General features: G+C 36.5%; 1 protein-coding gene across 2 annotated transcripts in view; it reads right to left on the bottom strand.

Annotated features, from left to right (window-relative positions):
- AFG2A (AFG2 AAA ATPase homolog A) overlaps positions 1-18159 on the bottom strand; it is a 342950-nt gene that overhangs the window by 299057 nt on the left and 25734 nt on the right. For both annotated transcript variants that reach the window (XM_060012953.1, XM_060012954.1), the window contains exon 10: positions 324-478. In XM_060012953.1, the coding sequence (XP_059868936.1) occupies positions 324-478 (155 nt within the window). The remainder of the gene's footprint in view (positions 1-323; positions 479-18159) is intronic.

Genomic DNA, 18159 nt, shown 5'->3' with positions numbered 1-18159 from the left:
AGACACACACGTACACATAAATGAGTACAGGCAACACTGGGGAAATCTGCAAAAGATCGATGATTCTATCAATATCCTGCTTGTGATATTGTATTATAGTTTTGTAAGATGTTACCATTGCGGGAGGGACTGGGTAAAGGATACATACGCTCTCCCTAAAGTATTTCTTACAACTGTACTAAATCTACAATTATCTCCATAAAAATTTCAATTAAAAAAATTTTTTTTAAGTTTAGCTTAGGAAGGTAGTTTTCCCGGGGTCTTAGTTTCTTTCAGAGTTTAATTCAAACAGTGTGGCTAGCATGAGGGTACAAATGACTTACATTTGGGACATCAATTGCTACCTCCCTCATGGCACTGGGCCTGATGTCATTCATCCCCTGCAAGAAATCTTTCAGAGTAATCTTCACCAACCCAGCCATCTTGCTGTCAGGGAGGTTAGGGTGTTTCCTCAAAACTCTCCTCAAGGCATGAAGACCTGTAAAGAGAAAAGAAACACAAGCTTTGTCTTCCACCTCATAAATACACACTGAACCTTACCAATAAAAATAATAACAAAAAACCCAAAGCTCATGCATATTATAACATTTAAAATTTTGTGTGCTTGTGCACGTGCGTGCGTGCGTGTACAGTGGCGGGAGGGTGGGGAGGGAGAAGGGATAATGTGGGGGATGAAGGCAAAAATCTAAATGCTTAGTTTTGGTGGTAAAAATATGACAAACTGCTATGAAATATGAAAAGACAGATATTTTACATATGTGAAATAAAATTTACAAAACAACTTCCGCAAAAAAGACCATAAAGGTTTGTCAAAATAATCTGTTTGGAGAATTTCTTTGAAAAGAGTAAAATATTAAACCAGTAACATACCTTTCGCCCTGCCCTTTTTGTTAATACACACAAACCAGAGTTACAAGTTTTTTAAGTTATTGGCAGAACATCTTGAAGGAAATGTTCAGTTGGCAGTTAGAAATGTGGTTTTGGAATTCAAGACAGAATCAAACTTCAGAGTTATGTATATACACACGAGATCTGATATTATAGGAGTAGAAGAGACCTATAAAAGGGAAGCTAGAGGGATCAGGGATGGAAGAATGAGGGTTGACGTCTCAATCTTAGGGAAGTCGATCATTTGAGGAGTATAGGAACAAACGATGGTTTAGGCAGAGATAGAGAAGTAGAATCAGAATAGTAAAATACCACAAAGCCAAAAAGATGATCAACCAAGTCAAATTTAGAGAGATGCAAAATAACTTAAAAGAGATCATGCTGACCTAAAACATTACCTACGTTAGGTTCTTTGTTTTTGCTGTTTGCTTGGAGTTTAAGCACTGATAGGACTGAATGCCCCAAGCCATCCTCCCATCCAAGTTCCCAGATTTAGAGCCCCTTTATCTATGACAAAGACCTCTAGTCTAGAGGGCAGCAAAGTCCCTATGTGTTCTTTGCCTGAGGGTATTTTGTAATGAAGTGCTATATTTGTGTTCTAGTACACAATGAAGTTCCACTTCGAAGAATTTTAGTCTCAGAGACCTCTTAGAAATCCAGTCTGAATAACTGAACTTGCCCTGGGACACCAACAAGCTCCATCATTTTTAATGTCTTTTGTCTAAAATGTTATGCCTCAGTGAATTTTTACTAAATTTAAATACCATAATTGTCATCTTACTTGCCTTCATTTATTTGAACTTTGAAACAGAAGCATTGGTTCAAGGAAGGAAAACACAAACTGCCCCAAACAGAGGTTTGGATATCTTTGACTACCAAGGAAAAACAGTGAATAATACACCACTCAGAAAATAGATCCACAGTAATCTTTCCCAAGGAAAGCTAACATTGCAAGTCTAATATTCATGGAGGTCTCCGAGACAGTAGGTTAACCAGAAAAAAAGCTACAAAAGAGGAAACTGAAGATATATGTAAAAAGATCACTATTTTCTATGGAAAATTTCTTAGGCCATACTCTGCAATCTGAAATCTATGCCACTTATTTAAGTCTTACAAATATCTATAGGGTTTTCTGCCTTCCAAAAATGTTGAAAGATAATTCTTCACATCTCTCACATTTCTGCTTATCTTTCCAGCAGAAGCACTAACTGCCTCTGTTCAGACTATCTTTTCAAGGATGTCTGTGTACAGGAAGACAGAGTGTCTCCCTCCAAAGCAAAGGGCAGATATGCTTACTGCCCATTTCAAAAGATTAAGGTTCCCTAAGCTCAAGGTTCTCCTGTAATGCCACCTCATAAGGACTCAGATGTCACCCAGCCCTTTTTGTATCTCTTTGTGAGAAGTGAGGCTCCGGGAGCTGGTGCAAATGCTGCCTCTCTGGCTACTTCTGTTGCTGTAAGTAGTAGTCTATCCTTTGACTCTGACCCAGGAATACTGTGTCTTCTGAAAGCACTTGTGAAACTTGTTAAATTGCAAGTAGGGTAAAATCGCAAACCTTCACAGTTCTTGACATGAAAATAAAAGTTTACTTTAAACTAGGTTGTTTCACTGCCCAACATACCTTTCAAATGGTGCAATCATAAAAAACTAAATAAATAAATCCTCAGTAATAAGGCACTGTGTTGTATTAGACAGCACCTTGGTGACCTGAAAGAATTAAAGCAGTTCTAAAAAATCTTACATAAATGGAAGTGATCAAAAGACCAAAAGAATCTAACACTTCATGTCCCAAATGGCTATCTGGCAATACTTGTCAATATTTCTAATTTAGACCAGATACCTTACTCCTACCAGTACTGATATACTAGAAACTGAAACAAAGGAAGTGGTCTAATAATTTTCCCACATTTACGTCACAAGGCATAAAGTGGGACAATAAAGGAGACCGATTATTTTCATTTGAGAAAGGGATTTGGAAAGAGCAGCAGCCACTCATGAGGCAGGGACTGGCAGCCTACTGAGCTGGGGACAGCCCTGCCTCCAAGTAAGTCAGAAAGGGAAAGACAAATACCATATGATACCACTTATATGTGGAATCTAAAATATGACACAAATGAACCTGTCTATGAAACAGAATCACGGAAATAGAGAACAGACTGGTGGTTGCCAAGGGTGAGGAGGTTAGGAGAGGGATGGAGTGGAAGGCTGGGGTTAGCAGATGTAGGCTTTTATACAGTAAGTCCCCTACACACAAACCTTCAAGTTTCGAACTTTCAAAGATACGAACATGCATTTGCACGTCTAATCACGTAAGTCTGTTCACGTGTCTGGAATACACTGTAACATGCATGCATCCTCTACAACAGGTTGAGCTTTTGTGTACTTTACTGTGGAGTACTGTATAGCAGCCGTCCCCAAACGTTTTGGCACCAGAGACTGGTTTCGTGGAAGACAATTTTTCCACAGACCGGTGGGGGGTTGGGGGGGATATGGTTCAGGCAGTAATGCAAGCGATGGGGAGCAGCAGATGAAGATTTGCTTGCTTGCCTGCCGCTCGCCTCCTGTTGTGCAGCCCAGTTCCGGGACCCCTGCTGTATAGAGTACAGTAGTACAGTATCTTTATTTCAAGCCCAGGATGTTGGGAAGCAAGTGTGAAAGCAGCGGTGATATAGGTGGTACTGCTAAGAAACGCCAAGCAATAACGATGGAAACAAAAGTGAAAATAATTGAGAGTGGAGCGACAACAGGAAGAATAAGAAACTGAAGAACCGAAGAGATTCACGACACAGGAAATGGCAAGGGGATTTTCTTTATTTGAGGAGGCACTGTTAGTTTTTGAGGCACAGGACGCAAACATAGAACAGTACAGGAAGGTTGCAGCCGCCATTCAGAATGCAATCCAGTGCTACCGTGTCATCGATGACAAGAAAAAAAAGAGCTACTACCCGGACGTCGATCCTTCAGCTCTGACATCTCCCACCTCCTCTCCCTCCTCTAGTCAGTAACTCTTCTTGCCTGTTCACTCAGTGCCAGCCCCTGTATGCCAGCTGTTGTACTCTACTACCGTACTTTTCAAGGTACTGTACTGTAAGACTAAAAATGTTTTATTTTTTGTGTGTTTGTTTTTTATGTATTATTTGTGTGAAAAGTATTATAAATCTATTACAGTACAGTATTATATAGCTGATTGTGTTAGTTGGGTACGTAGACTAACTTTGTTGGACTTACAAACAAAATGGACTTACGAATGGGCTCTCGGAATGGTACTCATTTGTATGTAGGGGCCTTACTGTATATGGAATGGATAAGTAGCAAAGTCCTACTGTATGGCACAGAGAACTATGTTCAATATCCTATGATAAACCATAATGGAAAAGAATATTTTTTAAAAAGTGTATATATATATATGTATAACTGAATCACTCTACTGTACAGCAGAAGTTAACACAACACTGTAAATCAACTATACTTCGATTAAAAAAAACAAAACTGTGTCTTCTGCAAGCACCCTTAGCAGTCAGCCTCACCAAAACAGAAGGACCCATGCAGCTCATGTAGGGCTCACACCTTACACCCTAGAGTGACCAGGGTCCCCAACCCCTGGGCTGGGGGCTGTTAGGAACCAGGCTGCAGAGCAAGAGGTGAGTACCGGGCGAGCGAGCAAAGGTTCATCTGCCACTCCCCATCGCTCGCATTACCGCCTGAACCATCCCTCCCCCCTACCACACGCGAAAAAATTATCTTCCAAGAAACCAGTCCCTGGTGCCAAAAAGGTTGGGGACCACTGCCCTAGAGCATATAGCTCTAGTGACCAGAGGGGAGTGTGCTGCTGGGCCCCATAGAATGTCACCTACAAAAGGCCACTTCTCCAAAATCAGCCAACATAACTGACCTACCCAACACAGAAAAAAAAACACAGCAAAATCTGCAAAATGAGGAGACAGAGGAATATGTTCCAAATAAAGGAACAAGACAAAGGACTCAGAAAAAGGGCTAAACAAAGGGGAGATAAGCAAGCTACTCAGTAGAGAGTTCAAGGTAATAATCGTAAAGATGCTCAGCGAACACAGAATGGATGAACACAGTGAAAATTTTAACAGAGAGAAAATATAATGAAGAAAACAAAGGTAAAGAATACAATAACTGGGGACTTCCCTGGTGGCACAGTGGTTAAGAATCCACCTGCTAATGCAGGGGACACAAGTTTGATCCCTGGTCTGGGAGGATCCCACATGCCGCAGAGCAACCAGGCCCGTGAGCTACAACTACTGAGCCTGCGCTCTAGAGCCCACAAGCCACAACTACTGAGCCTGCGTGCCAAAACTACTGAAGCCCGCACGTCTAGAGCTGGTGCTCCACAACAAGAGGAGCCACCGCAACAAGAAGCCCATGCACCACAATGAAGAGTAGTACCCACTCGCCACAACTAGAGGAAGCCTGCACGCAGCAACGAAGACCCAATGCAGCCAAAAATAAATAAATAAAATAAATTTGTAAAAAAAAAAAGAATACAATAACTGATAAAATCCAATATATATAAACAGCTCATAAAAATCAAAGAATATATATGTACACACACACACTCACAAACACACATACACACACAAACACAGGAATATTATTCCACCATAAAAAAGAAAGAAATACTGCCATTTGCATCAACGTGGATGGACCTAGAGAATATTATGCATAGTGAAACAACTCAGACAGAAAGAGACAAATACTATATGACATCACTTACATATGGAATCGAAAAAATAATACAAATGAATGTATAAACAAAACAGAATGAGACTTAGACACAGAAAACAAACCTGTGGTTACCAAAGGTGAGAGGGAAGTGGGGTGGGACAAATTAGGGGTATGGGCTTAACAGATACAAACTACTATATACAAAATAGATAAGCAACAATGATTTACTATACAGCACAGGAAAGTACACCTATTAACTTATAATAACCTATAATGGAATATAAACTGAAAAAATACTGAATCATTATGTTATATCTGAAATTAACACAACACTGTATTATAAATCAACTATACTTCAAAAACAAAGAATACAATAACTAAAGTAAAAGATATGCTAGAAGGAATCAACAGTAGATTACATGATACAGAAGAATGCATCAGCAAACTGGAAGACAGAGTAGTGGAAATCACCATGTTCTAAATAGTTGGGACCTAGAGAAAAGCTGCAAGAATAGTTTTGCCTCCCCTCGCCAATAAAGCCGAGGACTATTCTTTAAATAAAGTAAAAGATCTGCCCAAGAAGAGCTTCTAATGAAGTACTGGAATCAACAAGAGAAGCTGAACAGAGGCTGTGATAACTCCAGAGCTCACGATACCCATGCAGAGGTAGCAGGGAGGGGAGGGCAATCAGGATGGAATAGCACACAAAATCATTCTACTTATTTCTCATAATTCTTTTCTTCTTCCATTCATTTCTGTCTAATCTTTATTAAATCTTTCTGTTTTTTAGGGTTTATTATTTTTTTAATACTAATGCACAGCTTTTTATTTCTCAACCTTTCTTCATTTCTAACATAAGAATTTCAGGTTGTAAATTTCCCTGTAAGAATTCCTTTAGCCACATACCACAGATTTTGATCATTCAATTCCAAATAGCTTTTTATTTGCATATTACAGTTCAACCAATAATTTATTTAAAATATTCTAATTTCCAAACTGTGAAGGTTTTTTTTTTTTGCAGTATGCGGGCCTCTCACTGTTGTGGCCTCTCCCGTTGCGGAGCACAGGCTCCGGACGCGCAGGCTCAGCGGCCATGGCTCACGGGTCCAGCTGCTCCGCGGCATGTGGGATCTTCCCGGACCGGAGCACGAACCCGTGTGCCCTGCATCGGCAGGCGGACTCTCAACCACTGAGCCACCAGGGAAGCCCCGTGAAGGTTTTTTAACTGACTGAATTTAATTTAGAGAACAAGGTTTGTATGAAATGAATTTTTCGAATGGCAAATTCATAAACATTCTCTACCTGTTTGAATATGTATATATGTTATTGGTTCAGTGTTCCAAATACATATCCATTACATCAAGCTTGTTGATAGTGTTCTTCAAACCTTCTCTATCCTCAACGATTGAGAGAGATGTGTTAGAACTCACTAAAATGGTTGTTCTGTTCATTTCTCCTTGTAGTTACAGATATTTTTGTTTTATGTTTCAAAGCTACCCTGTCAAGTACATCAGATTTAAAAGTTATAACTTCCCAGTGAACTGAATGTTTTATCAATATACGGTAGTCATCCTTATCTTAAGGAATAAGTTTTGCATTAAAATTATTCTAATCCTTACAACTTCCTTTTCTTGCTTTCTTTGAGACTCAATCTTTTGTGTTTTTCACATTCCATTTTGCCTTCTATTTAGTTTTAAAGTTATACACTCTCTATTATTTTAATGGTTATACTAAAAATGTTAACATACATATTTAAGTATAGTTAATCAAAGTAAAGTTAATCATGAGGCTGCAAGGAAATTAATAGGTAAGCCAGTGACATAGATCTCCACATTATTCTTCCGCAGACAAGGTTTTTTAACAGCCAGAATGAACGTTTGTTTTTTTTTATCTCTACCATGTCATTATTTCCTCCATGCTATATTTTATTTGCATCTACTTTTCTCTTTCACCAAAAACTTCCACTAGTGTGGTTCTGTCTCTTGAATGGACCTTGGTCTGACTTCATAATCTTAAAAATCTTGTCAAAGAATGAGATTATTTTAAACTTTGCTGTTTTGTTCTCAAGTCTATTGACTCTACCCTTAACATTTTAAATTTCTTTCATGTTTGGGCTCACTGTATTGCTCTTTTCCAATTACCTGAGTTGAATGCATTTATTTTTAACCCTTCCTGTTTCCTGATAACTGTTTTTGTTATAATTCCCTCTTAGGTAAAATCTAAAACAGTGTTTTTACTACCATTCTATTCTTAACATTTAGTTCCTTATATAATTTCTTTTGCAGCTCACACAGAGATTATATGAGCATTATGTAACTTAGTTTTCAGTTGTACCAGTTACTAAATTATTGACTTTCAGCTCCAAAACCATACTTCTAAACTTGGCTTTGTGATACTTGGGGCTGAGACTCTGCAAACTACACTTTGGCTCCATGGTAGGCTTTGCCAATGATAGAGCAAAGCTCTAGAGAGAGACTGCAGATGAAGGGGAGAGAAGAGACTTAACTCTTTACTTCTGTGGGCTTCCTGTCTGTCTGCTATTCCTGTGACCACCACTCTAGCAACCCCTAAGAGACATCAGCACCAACCCACCAGTGCCACATTCTCAGAGGTCTGAGCCAGCCTTCAAAATATCAGGCAGTTCTTCAGAGGTCTGAGTTCTAGATTTTAGAAATCCCAACCTCTTTCCTTTGTTTCCCCAGCCTTACAGGTGATAGTAGCTTCTCAGTTAGTAATTTTATAATTTGTTATGAATGCTTTATAGTAAATTCTCTCTACAAAAATGAGTGGTAGAGGTTCTATCTCCTAACTGGATCATGACACAAATAACAATCATATGGAATTTTTAAGAAATATCCTTTTTTCCCATTATAATGCAGACTGAGGTGTTTCTTTTTTAATAAATTTATTTTATTTATTTATTTATATTTTTGGCTGCGTTGGGTCTTCACTGCTGCACGCAGGACTTTCCCTAGTTGTGGCGAGTGGGGGCTACTCTTTGTTGCGGTGCACAGCCTTCTCATTGCAGTGGTTTCTCTTGTTGCGGAGACAGGCTCTAGGTGTGCGGGCTTCAGTACCTGTGGCTCGCGGGCTCTAGAGCGCAGCCTCAGTAGTTGTAGCACACAGGCTTAGCTGCTCTGGGGCATGTGGGATCTTCCCCGACCAGGGATCGAACCCGTGTCCCCTGCATTGGCAGGAGGATTCTTAACCATTGCGCCACCAGGGAAGTCCCCCAGACTGAGGTTTTTATAAGTGAGAGCAAAACTACCCAAACATTTTAAGAGGCTAATATAACCTAGACTCCAAAACCAAATATGAACAAGAAAAAAATGCCTTTTACTTACAGACATGGGACAAAAGTTCTAAATAAAATATTAGCTGACTAAATCTAACGGTGCATTAAAAATTAGATTTCACAATCAAATAGAGTTTATCTCAGAAATGAAAGGCCAGTTCATCAAAAAACCTAACTCACCACATTATTGAGATTATATAATTATTTTTACTAATGCAGAAAAAATATTTGATAAGATTCAACATCCATTTATAATGATAAAAATAATGCAAAATACTCTTAGCAAAGTGTACTTAAGACTACATTCCAGAAATCTTTAGCAAATATTATACTTGATGAAAAAACTTTATATGCAGTCTCTTCAAAACTGTCAACAAGACAAGGACGCCACTATCACTACTACTGGATAATTCAATTGTACAGTCCCTGGCAATTAAGAATAGAAAAAATGAGACTGAGAAAGAGCCAAAAGGATGGAAAGAAATAAAACTGCCATTATTTGCATATGACAATAATGTACCCAGAAAAGCCAAAAAAAAACTATTAGAATTATGAGATAAGCAAGGTAGACAACCTGCAAAAAATAATCAATATAAGCTTTTTCCACACCAAGAAAAGCAATTCTAAAATATAGTAAGAAAAAAAGATACCATTCACAACAATGACAAAAATAATAAAGTATATAGGAATTTTCCTAACCAAAAACATAACACCCCTATGGAGACAATTCTAATAAAGAGGAAAATATGAACACAAGGGAGACATCCCATATTCTTGAATGGGATGACAATACAACAAAAACATCGATTATATTCAAAATAATCTATGTATTGTAAATGTGACCGCAGTCAAAATGTCAGTTGTGTATTTTTGCTAAATTAGAACAAACTTTCCCTAAAAATATGCTGTGGAATAAAGGTCTATACATAACTAACTCAACAGTAATGCAAATAAATAAGATTTACCTTACTGGATATTAAGATATAATTAATAGTATTAAATATGTGTTTAAAAGTTGTAAGACTATACAGACCACACTGAGACAGAATAGAATTCAGAGATAATCCATACATGTATAATATTAATATCTGATAAATTTACAATAATATATCATAAATCAATGAGGAAAGGACAGGCTATTTAGTAGCTGGAAAATGAATAATAGGAAAATTGGTTCATTGTGTAGATCCCTAGCACTGGGTCTCTAATGATCTTTTCTGGTAGACAACATTACATACATGTTGTCACACTTCATTGCTGGAGGATTTTTAAAATGTCCTGTGTGACTCCACAGGGAGAGGACTCTTGGAAGCTTATGCCTATTTTTTTTCCACACTTTGCGCTATGTGCCTTGGGCTGCTTCTGCTTGGTATCATTTCATTGAAATAAATCAAGACCATGAATACAACTATATGCTGAGTCCTGTGATGACTCCTAGTGGGGCATCAAACTTAGTGGTTTGTTACAGGGACCACCAAATATGTAGACAAATATAAATGAATAATAATTGAATAAAACACTAATAATAGTGTTTTTGCAGTAAAGAGAATCAAAGTGTTCCCAAACTGTTTGCACTTTTCTTGCATTAGTCTCTAGTAAGCCAAGGAGACATATTGTTGTATGTAAGATAAATACTAAAAGATGAGTAAAATACATAACTAAAAAGATAACCATAAGATGAGGAAGTAACAAAAATACTTGACTATTCCAAGAGAAGACAGTAAAAAAGATGAAAAAACATACAAGTGGGACAAATAGAAGGTAAATTAAACCTAAGTATTTAAGATATTACCCTAAATATAAACGTATCATGTACTTGAATTAAAAGACTGACAGCATCAGATAGATGAAAAAAATAAAACCCAAATTTGTGCTGTTTACAAGAGTCATATTCTGAAATATAAAAATACAGAAAGGTTGAAAGTAAAATAGAAAAAGGGTACCATGCATGTAAGAGGAAAATAGTGCAACTATATCTACTATCAAATAGACTTTAAGAGGTATTACTAGACATTTCAGGATGATAAAAGGGTCCATTCACCAAGAATACATAAAATTCTAATACATGCCTAGTAAAAAAGGCTCAAAGTATAAACAGCAAAATTAAGCAGAACTAAAAGGAGAAACAGACAAATATGCAGCCTTACTTGCAGATTTTAACACACTTCCCTCAGTAACAAAAACAAACAAAAAATATATATGTAGAAGTTATAAAAATAAAATTAACTCACCTATCTTAATTGGCATATATACAAAACAATAAATATCCAAAATAGTAAAATATCCATGCTTTCAAGGGTACCTGGAAGGAGTACCAAAACTGACCACAGGGTGGGACACAAAGCAGCTCTCCACAAATTTCAAGGATTGAAATCATAATGTTTATGTTCTCTGATTACATGAGACTTAATAGCAAAATCAGTAACAAAAAGATACCAAAAATACAAATATCTGGAAATTAACCAATACATTTCCAAATAATTCATGGTCAAAAAAAAAAAAAATCCAATGAAAATTGTTAAGTTTTTCAACTGAATAATAATGAAAATATAACATGAAAATTTGTGGGATGCTACTAAAGCTGTACTTAAAGGGACAATGACAGGCATAATGCACATATTAGGGAAGAATAAAGGGTGAAAGTCAATGAGGTGCTCATCTTATAAAACAAAGAATAAAATAAACCAAAAACAAATAAACAAAACAAAACAGTGGGAAGGAAATAATGAAGATAGGAACAGAAATTAATGAAATGGAAAACTAATGTGCAATTAAAAAAACAAATCAATAAAGCCAAAGGTTTATTTTCTGAAAAGGCTAATAGAGATAAATCTCTGGCAAGACGAATCAGGGAAATGTGAGAAAAGACACACATTACCAACATCAGGAAGCAAAAATGACTACTGAATGGTCTACACTACAGAACCCACAGGCCATTGAAAAGATAATAAGAGGATATCAGGAATAACCTTATACCAAATAACTCAAAAATTTAGATGAAATGAACCAATTTCTAGGGGGAAAAAAAGCTTATCAAAACAAAGTACATAATTGAATATTCCAATAGCTATTAAATTCATTATGTAATTAAAACCTTTCCAAAAAGAAAATTCTAAACATAGATGGCTTCATTGGTTAATGTTACAAAGTAGTTAAGTATGACTATAACACTAAGCTTACAAAAACTCTTGCAGAGAAAAAAAGAGGCCAAGATAATTCCCAACTTGATTCATGAGGCCAGCATAACCCTGTTCCTCAAATCTTAAAAGGACATTACAAGAAAACTGCAGACTGGTATCTCTCCTGAACATAGGTGCAAATATCCTAAACAAAACATCAGCAAAAATATCAATATGTAAATAAAGGATTATACGTCATGACAAGATGGCTATATTCCAAGAATGTAAAGTTAGCTTAACATTTGAAAATCAATCAACATCATGTTCCACACTAATAGAATAAAGAAGAGAATATGATTATCTCAATAGACCCAGAAAAGGAATGTCATAAAAATCAATATCATTAATTATAAAAACTAGGAACAGATGGAAATTTTGTTACTCTATCGTATTAGCTACAAAAAAACAAAGAGCAAATATAATTCTTAATAGTAAAAGGTTAAAAATTTTCTCCCTAGGATCAAGAATGAGATAAGGATAAGTACTGTTATCACTTCTATTAAATACTATGTTAAAGATCCTAACCACTACAACAAGGCAAGAAAAAGAAGTGTAGAGGTTAAAAGGAATGAAAACTGTCATTATTTGCAGATTGTATACACAGAAAACTTTAACATGACTACATACATAAAAACTCAACCAATTTCCATACACACTATTAAAATTAATATGTGAATTTAGCAAGGTAGGTAGACACAAAGTCAATACATAAGAGTTTAGTTTTTCCAGATACCAACAAACACAATTAAAGTGAAACTTTACAAGATGCCATTTATAACTGCATTAAAAAAAACTTAGAATTAAAAAATAACTGCATTAAAAAAATACCTTAGAATAAATCTAATGAACATTATGCAAGACTAAGTTCTTCACTTAAAACTATAAAACTTTGAGAGAAATTAAAGACCTAAAATAAATGAAGGGATCTACCACATGGTAGATAACTTGTAGATATTAACTTTCTAATTCTCCCTAAATTGATCAAGAGATTTAATAATTCCAATCTAAATCCAATTTTGTTTTGTCTTGGAGGGGAGGGAGTCTGGCAAGCTGATTTTTAAAGTTCTAAGCAAATGCAAAGGCCCAAGAATAGTCAAGACAATCTTGAGGAAGAAGAAAAAAGGTGCACTTACCCAAGGCTTAAGTGATTAAAGATATTTCAGTATTTTGCACAAGGATAAAGAGATCAATGAAACAGAACAGAGAATTCAGAACAAACCCAAACTCTTGATTTATGACAAAGGTTAGTTAACAATGCAGAGCAAGAAGAATGGTCATTTCATTAACTAGTGCTGGTACAACTAATTATCTACATGGAAAAAAGTGAAATAATCATAGATAGTAATGTAAAAGGAAAGATAATAAAGCATCTTTAAATGAAAGAAGATAATATAAAATAAAATATTCACAATTGTGGAATTTACAGATTTCTTAAACATGATAAAAAAAATCACTATCCATAAAGAAAAATGTTGATAACTTGGTTCATTATATTTATATGTTATAATAAATGTATATGGTTACAAACTTCTATTCCTCAAAGACACTGTAAAGAGAGTAATTATTTTTTTAAAAGCAACACAATAGAAAAATTGAACAGATATCTGAATAGGCATGTCACGAAGGAGGATATCTAAATGCGCAATACATATATAAAAAAGTATTCAACTCAGTCTTCAGAGAAATAAAAACACAATGAAATACTGTTAAAAACCCACCAAATTCTGGCAAGAATGAGAAGAAACTGGAATTTTCACACATTACTAGTGGAAGAGGAAATTGAAGCAATCACCACAGAAAACTTTTGGCAGTATTTACTAACAACAACACACACACATATTCTATAACCTGATAATTCCACACCTAGATATAAAGCAAACAGAAATGTGTACATCTGTGCACCAAAAAAAATATGTGCAAGAATACCGATGGCATCATTACTCACAATATTTATACAATAAAATATAGCAATAAAAATGAACTAATGCTACAACTGAATAAAATGATGAAGCTCTCAAACCATAATATGAGAGAAAGAAGACAGCACAAAACAGGCTGAACTAGTCTATGGTGTTAGAAGCCAGAAAGAGTGGTTGCCTTTTGTGCTGAGATGAAGAGTAGTGGCTGGGAGAGAATCTGATGGAAGTTCTAGGGCACTAATAATGCTTTATATATATAATGCTTTATATCTGGTTATATATACTTTGGAAAATGCATGGATCTTATAGTTTTTACACTTTTCTATACATGTTATATTTCAGAAAGAAGTTTATTAAAAAATAGAATACATAAAAAATGAAGTGAAAGGGAAAAAACGTATAAACAAAGCCACTATAAACAAGGGAGAAAAGAACAGGACTTGAGGAGAGACGAGCATTCCCTATGTTAATGAATCTGCAAGTATTTTTTACAGAATAGTTCTCAATGAGAGAATCACTATTCTGTACCTGTGTTACTTACTTGCCAATTCAGTACAATTCATATTTAAGCAAAGCAAATAGTAAAATAAAATATCATGTCATGAAGCCACTGAGAAGAGATATTCACTGACTATAAGTTACTCTTTCACAGGTACTCTTCTTCAATATTAGTTCTATTCATTCATTCAAAATATTAACTTAGAAACTCCTAGACATAGTTAATTCATTCAACAATGTACTGAGCTCTTTTTCTAGAGTACAAAAGAGCAAGAAAGCAGATAAACCTCTCATAGTGCTAACAGTCTAAAAGAGAAGACATATGATAACAAGTTATTATTATATACTGTGCCAAGTATTATGACATGGAAAGAACAAAGTGGCATAAAAACATGTCAGGGACATCTAACTCAGTTTAGTAGGATTAGTGACAGTTTAGAGTTAGATAACCCTCACAGAAATCATTTAGTATATTCCTTTATTTCACAAATGAAGAGAGACTAAAACATGTATACAAGCTAAACTAGTTAGACCTGAAAAATGAGTTGATGTTAAACTGCTAATATGGGAATTGAGGCCAAAGAGGCAGCAGAGTATTCAAGGCAGAGGGAACAGCATATATAAAGGCCTAGCGGGGCTTCCCTGGTGACGCAGTGGTTGAGAGTCCGCCTGCCGATGCAGGGGACACGGGTTCGTGCCCCGGTCCGGGAAGATCCCACGTGCCGCGGAGCGGCTGGGCCCGTGAGCCATGGCCGCTGAGCCTGCACGTCCAGAGCCTGTGCTCCGCAACGGGAGAGGCCATAACAGTGAGAGGCCCGCGTACCACAAAAAAAAAAAAAAAAAAGGCCTAGGGACAAGAATGAGCATAACACTTCAGAGATGATGCATCCCTGAAGAACAGTAAAAGACAAAATCTCTGTCCTTAAAGAGTTCACACTTAGAAATATGAAAGAACATGTTTTAAATAAACCTAAATCCATCTCTATTCGTTTGTAGATAATGTGAGAAGATGAAGTATGGCACACTGTCAGAAAGGGAAAAAGAAAATAAGGAAGATTACAGATTTGCAAAAGCTGTAAAAACATAACAAGGATACTGGAAATTCCTACCAGAGCCCTTCAGATTCTTTCTCAGTATGAGGTTCTATGATTCTAGACGCTGTACAGAGGTACTGTATTTTATACAAATGCTATTCTTGAAAATAACATAAGTTGAAACAGAATTTATATGAATTAAATGTATATCAGAGCTTATAAAGTTAAAGATCCTTGGAGCTATCATATTAATGCAAACAACCTTCCATGGTCCTAGATCTGCCACTAGCTCAGATGTCACCTGACATATAAAACTTAGCTCCTCTGGCCATCAGTTATGTCATTTATTAAATGGAAAGATTAAAATATATCAGTATTTTCTCTAAATTATTTTCAGCTTTACTTTTTTATTTTTATTTTTTTGGAAAAGGTAGTCTTTTTAGTAACTGCTTTTGTCACCAGGTTAAGTCATGCAGTTACAAAGTAGTTAGAAATTTCTGAAAGGATATTATTGTTACAAAAAGAAAAGCTCGGGCTTCCCTGGTGGCTCAGGGGTTGAGAACCCGCCTGCCGATGCAGGGGACACGAGTTCCTGCCCTGGTCCGGGAGGATCCCACATGCCACGGAGTGGCTGGGCCCGTGAGCCATGGCCGCTGAGCCTGCACGTCCGGAGCCTGTGCTCTGCAACGGGAGAGGCCACAGCAGTGAGAGGCCCGCGTACCGCAAAAAAAAAAAAAAAAAAAAGAAAAGCTCATTCTTACATAAATAATATCTAGTACTTCACTGGGACACTACTGTTCAAAAGGCCCTGGCCACACAACTCCCAAACAAAACAACCCCAGGTTGTTTCCAGCCCATTGGGAATGAAACCATGTGCAGAAAATTCTATGATGCTAAGCTTAAATTATTGGACATCACCATTCCTCAGGAGGCCATACTAGAATCTATGGCAAGAAATTAAATTTTTAAAAATACACATATTTTTATAAACCAGAAGTAAACAATTAACTAGAGGAGCAAACGGACACATGTACATCATCAAGGAATACAGCTTAGGGCAAGCAATCTATAACATTTCCTTTCATTGCTAAGTTTAATTTTTAAAATGTAAACAAAAACAGAACCAATAAAACTATGTTAAGAAACACAGCGTTGAAACAAAAAAACAGGTGTAGCTAATTAAATGTGTCATTTTGCTTTCATTATTTTATGTTCTAATGATCTCAAAAGTTTTGAAATGGGAAACAAGTTGCAACGAAGAGAACAAAAGACAAAATGCCCCAGGCAAGCCTAATGCCAACACATTCTTTCCGGTATATGACATGTTCTCCTCAAGCCCCACATCACTATCCAGATATAATCACTTCTAGACAAGAGCAATTACTCTAAATTCATGCTCTTCAAGACCATCTGCTCCATATTCAATCAACAAACATCTTGCTCCATGCATATGGCATCCTACAATTTTATACTTAATGCTTGCTAAATAATGATGTTATTTTTTGAGCATGCAATTAAGTTCCTTCCTTAGAAACTAAAATTCATCACAGGACTAATAATGTTTTTTAGAATTATTATCTACCCTACGGACAATTATATAAAGAAGTAACATGAAACACGGGCATCTGGATCTCAGATTTGAGTTGTAAAAGTTAGGCATAAAATTTCTGAATAGTATATTCAGGCAAATGAAGACTGAAAGCAACTATAAAAATCTAAGTCTCTCTTTTTAAAATATACTTTCCTCAAAATATCAGAGTTCCAGAAATGTTTTATCTGGAGTCTTTACTCTCCCTCAACTCAGTATTAAGTATAGACAAGGTGATAAGTATTACCTGATATATCACTGGGAGAGTTCCATTTCTCACTCCTTATTCATAGAAAAGAAATTAAACAGAATACTCTCAAAGAGGGTATTGTGGTTCTTGCGTTATTTATATTACAAATGATTGGTATAACTTAGACTGACTGCAGAAGCCAGGTCTATTACGAATCCCCTATCACTTTTAAAAATTGCTTTTAAAAGTAATAGCACTATGGAAAGCACCCTGGTCTCAAGACCTGAATCTTGGGCCAAGACTTCACTAACTGCTTGAGCTTGGATGGATCACACAGTCTGTACTCATCTGTGAAATAAGGGAATATACTAAATGATTTCTGATAGGGTCTTCTAGTTCTAAAATGACAGAATTAATTCACTTCACCAGTCCCAGGTTTTAACAAACTTTCCTAAAAATACAGCTTATGGTATCAAAATTTTAATATCAAATTATCTATTACCTGGCTTACCAACCCTATTAAAATGCAGAGTTAGGGGTTTCCCTGGTGGCGCAGTGGTTGAGATTCCGCCTGCCGATGCAGGGGACACGGGTTCGTGCCCCGGTCCGGGAAGATCCCACATGCCGCGGAGCGGCTGGGCCCGTGAGCCATGGCCGCTGAGCCTGCACGTCCGGAGCCTGTGCTCCGCAACGGGAGAGGCCACAACAGTGAGAGGCCCGCGTACCGCAAAAAAAAAAAAAAAAATGCAGAGTTAGGAACAAAAAGGATAGTTTGCTTATAGCACAATTCTTATGCCAACAGAGGTTGAAGATCTATGGCTTTGTGGACTAGAGCAAGGTCCAGGTAAGAGGAGAGGAACCAGGAAAATAATGAAG

The sequence above is a fragment of the Delphinus delphis genome, chromosome 5 (genome assembly GCF_949987515.2).
Source record: "Delphinus delphis chromosome 5, mDelDel1.2, whole genome shotgun sequence".
Lineage (NCBI taxonomy): Eukaryota > Metazoa > Chordata > Mammalia > Artiodactyla > Delphinidae > Delphinus > Delphinus delphis.
The sequence above is the reverse complement of the archived record's forward strand: the minus strand, read 5'-3'. Positions and strand labels throughout refer to the sequence as shown.